This window comes from Tupaia chinensis, unplaced genomic scaffold (genome assembly GCF_000334495.1).
Source record: "Tupaia chinensis unplaced genomic scaffold, TupChi_1.0 Scaffold145659_1, whole genome shotgun sequence".
NCBI classification, from domain to species: Eukaryota; Metazoa; Chordata; class Mammalia; order Scandentia; family Tupaiidae; genus Tupaia; species Tupaia belangeri.
In genome coordinates this window covers 674876-678431 of record NW_006205516.1, presented here as the reverse complement: position 1 = coordinate 678431, position 3556 = coordinate 674876, and the positions used below count along the sequence as shown (strand labels likewise).

General features: G+C 41.1%; 1 protein-coding gene across 1 annotated transcript in view; it reads left to right on the top strand.

Moving 5' to 3' along the window:
* SLC25A43 (solute carrier family 25 member 43) overlaps positions 1-3556 on the top strand; it is a 74586-nt gene that overhangs the window by 22286 nt on the left and 48744 nt on the right. The window contains exon 3 of the mRNA XM_006168282.3: positions 1397-1469. Coding sequence (XP_006168344.2) covers positions 1397-1469 — 73 coding nt within the window. The remainder of the gene's footprint in view (positions 1-1396; positions 1470-3556) is intronic.

The following is a 3556-nucleotide window of genomic DNA, read 5'->3' as shown; positions in this document are numbered from 1 at the left end:
CAATTCTTAGCAAACCAGAGAGACTTGGGCTGAGTAAAATACACCACACCTTGTTAGCACCTTATCATGAAAAGAGAGAAGGTGGGGCCAGCAAGTGGTGGTTAAGGCACTGGACACCCACATGGACAACCACAGTTCAAATCCCAGACCTGGTGGCTTGCTTTCTCACTTGACCTGTCTCTCTCTGTTTCTCTCTGGTGAGCACACATGATCCATGTTAATAGTTAAATAATAATTAGTATTATTAGTTAATAGTTAATAGTTAAATAATAATTAGTATTATTATAATATTATTAGTTAATAGTAAATAGTTAAATAATAATTAGTATTATTATAATAAAATAATTCTTTAAAAAAGGACAGAAGGCATCAAATACGTACCTTGCTATAATTCATTTTGCTGCTCAAAGTACTTGTAATGAAAAAAGTATAAGGTTTACTCTCTAGGATAAAATAGACCATCATCAGCTCATTATCTCTCTTAGCAAATAGCTATGAAGATTAAAATGGCTCTTCTTGTCTCTGGCTCATTTAAACATCTTATCTGTGCTAAAGAACAAAAAAAAAAAATGGCTAGGACCAGTTAGTGGCATGACGGTTAAGGCGGCTGGATCCCACATGACCAGTTGTGTGGTTCAAGTCCCAGACCTGGTGGCTTCTCAAACCAGGCATGTGTGTACATGTGCCCAAAATCCTGAAAGGAGAATGGATAGTGGCATGGCCTTTTCCCATGGAGGGGTACATTCTCATTTTCCCTTTGTCTCTCTCTCCTTCTCTCTTTCTCTTTCTCTCTCTCTCTCTCTGTCCCTCTCTCTGGTGAATGCACATGCCCTATTTCAATTTTTTTTTTAAAAGGCTAAAGAAAAGGGTGTAACCATTGGCAAGATAGGTACATTGAAGCTCTGTTTCAAAAATAGCAAAACAGCAAGGATGGAAAGTTACATGTCGAGGATGATGTGTATGGTAATCTCTTTGACTCGTTTGACACGCACTGTATGTATACTTTGGAAAGCCATGTAGAATGCTGTAAAGATGTGCAATGATTTAATGTCAATTTTTTTTTTCAGAGAGAGGTTTTTGCTACAGGGCGCATGTACTCGCCAGAGAGACAGAGAGACAGAAAGCGAGAAATCACCCCCTGAGGGGATGGCCGCGCCGCAATCCCTTCTCCTCCATTCTCTTGAGATGTCGGGCACGCACGCACATGTGCCCAGCATGAGTTTAAGCCACTGGGTCCAGGACTTGAACCACGGTCGACTACATGGGAATTCAGCGACATAGCCATTACGTTAATTGCTGGTCCCAAATTAATGTAAATTTTAAAAAAGAAAGAAAACCAGCATAACTCATTTGATCCAATCTCCATTATGTGGGGTTATGGTATCAACTGTTCCAGTCCCAGCAGAGTGCCCTGAAGAAGTTTCAGAATCAAGTCCTGTCGTCCAACACAAAGCTTCAGGACAGTACTGGTACCTGGAGCTTTTATTATTCTAGTCCCTAAACTTTAGCTCAAGTCCTTTTAAAATGTGGTGTCCTGAGCCTTTTGTCATTAATCTACTTCCCACAGCTGTGAAATTGGCTTAAAACAAGACAGAAGAAATCACATAAGGTGAAAAATAAGCATTCCCCAATTGTTGAGAGCAGAGTGAGGCTTCTATAACAGGAACGAGTTCTCACAGTGAAAAACCTGCAACATCTTTTAGTAAAGGTTCCTTTATCATTATGTGTTGGCAAATGTAGAATATATGGGGTTGTTGGGAAAGTCATGAGGCATGTTTGCATAGAAAAATACATCATGACTTTTCCAGTGACCTAATTAATATACAAGCCTAAAACCACTATGTACCTGGGAGTTCTTGCTCACTAACAGACTGCCTTCTATCCCTTTCCCTGTAATTACTGTTATTATTGATAATGGCTTTTCAGAAAGAGGAACAGGAAGATATTTAGAATTTTAAATAATCATTTCTATTGTATTTTCTCATTTACATATAACGGTACATTTTTTGTGGAGTAAAGTGTAGTTGTTTTTTTTTTTCAACACATGTATACAGTGTGTAATGATCAAATCAGGGCATATGAGCCATTATAAAGGATGAATTCCTGTCATTTGAGGCAGAATGGACAAACTTGAAGGAAATAATGCTAAGTGAAATAAGCCAGAGTCTAAAAAGACAAAGACCGTATGTCCTCATTCATTAGCAGAAGCTAAAAAGACTCAGCTGCATAGAGAGCGTAATGGCGGGTGCCAGAGCTGGAGAGGGGAGTGGAGAGAGCATGATTAACCGACACAAGAGTACACGTGACTAAGTGGAATCTTTTTAACCTTATTAAAATCCTTCTTGGATTCTGGCCAAGTCGCTCTTAGCCCGTCTTTGCCTCTACTGTCCTCTTAGCTAACAAAAGCCCTGAAAATGTCCTGACTGGAATTATACTCGCAGTCCTAGTGTATGCTTCCTGTAGCCATTAGTGGATATTGCGGTAACACCCACTCACACTTGAATCTGGACTCTGCCTTGTAGTACCTGTGTGACCTTGAGCAAGACAATTACTGTGTCCCTTGGTTTCCTCTTCTGTAAAATAGTATCTAATATTAACTAATACACATATGCTGTTTACTTGTAGCAATCATTGTTAACTTAATCCTTACACAACCCCTAGGAGGAAGAAACTATAATCTCTGTTATAGATGAAGCAACTGAGGCACGAACAGGCTGAGTGACTTTCCCAGGTCACACAGCAGGTAAGTTGCATGGCCAAAATTCAAGGCAGTTTTGGAGTTCAGGTTCTAGCCACTACACCTGTCACCTTTTGGAATGAAGACATAACTACTAAAGGGCTATTTTGAAGATTAAATGAGATACTGTATGTAAATCTCAACACTTGATGGAGAGCAGTTGTGGTTGTTACAGATGGCTTTCCCCTTCTGCACTGCGAGACCTTTAAGGCTTTTTCTTAGGGCAGAAAAAGAAGGGGGGGGCACAGGTGGCATAGTGGTTAAGGCACTGGACTTCCACATGGCCAACCACGTTTCGAGCCCCGGACCTAGTGGCTTTCTCTCTCTCTCTCTGTCTCTCTCCCTCTCTCTCTCTCTCACCCCTCTCCAATCTCTGGTGAGCATGTGTGCCCTATAACAAATTAAAATAATAATAAATAAAATTAGGGACCAGCTGTTAGCATAATGGCTATGTCGCTGGACTCCCATGTAGTCCACCTGGTGGCATAAGCTCATGCCAGGTGTGTGTGCGTGCGTGCCCAAGATCCCAAGAGGAGAATGGAGGAGAAGGGATTGCAGCGTGGCCATCCCCCCCTGGGGGGTGATTTCTAGCTTTCTGTCTCTCTATCTCTCTCTGTCTGGCGAGCGCATGCGCCCTATAGCAAAAACCTCTCCAATAAATAAATAAATAAATAAAATTAACTCTTAAAAAAAAAAAAGAGTAGGCTGCAAACTAAGAGGAGGAAGAGTCTGGAGAAGAAGAGAAGGAGGTGAGAAGGGAGAATAGGGCCAAACAAGAAGAGGCAAGGGGGAGCGCTGAATACCTAGGAGATATGGCTA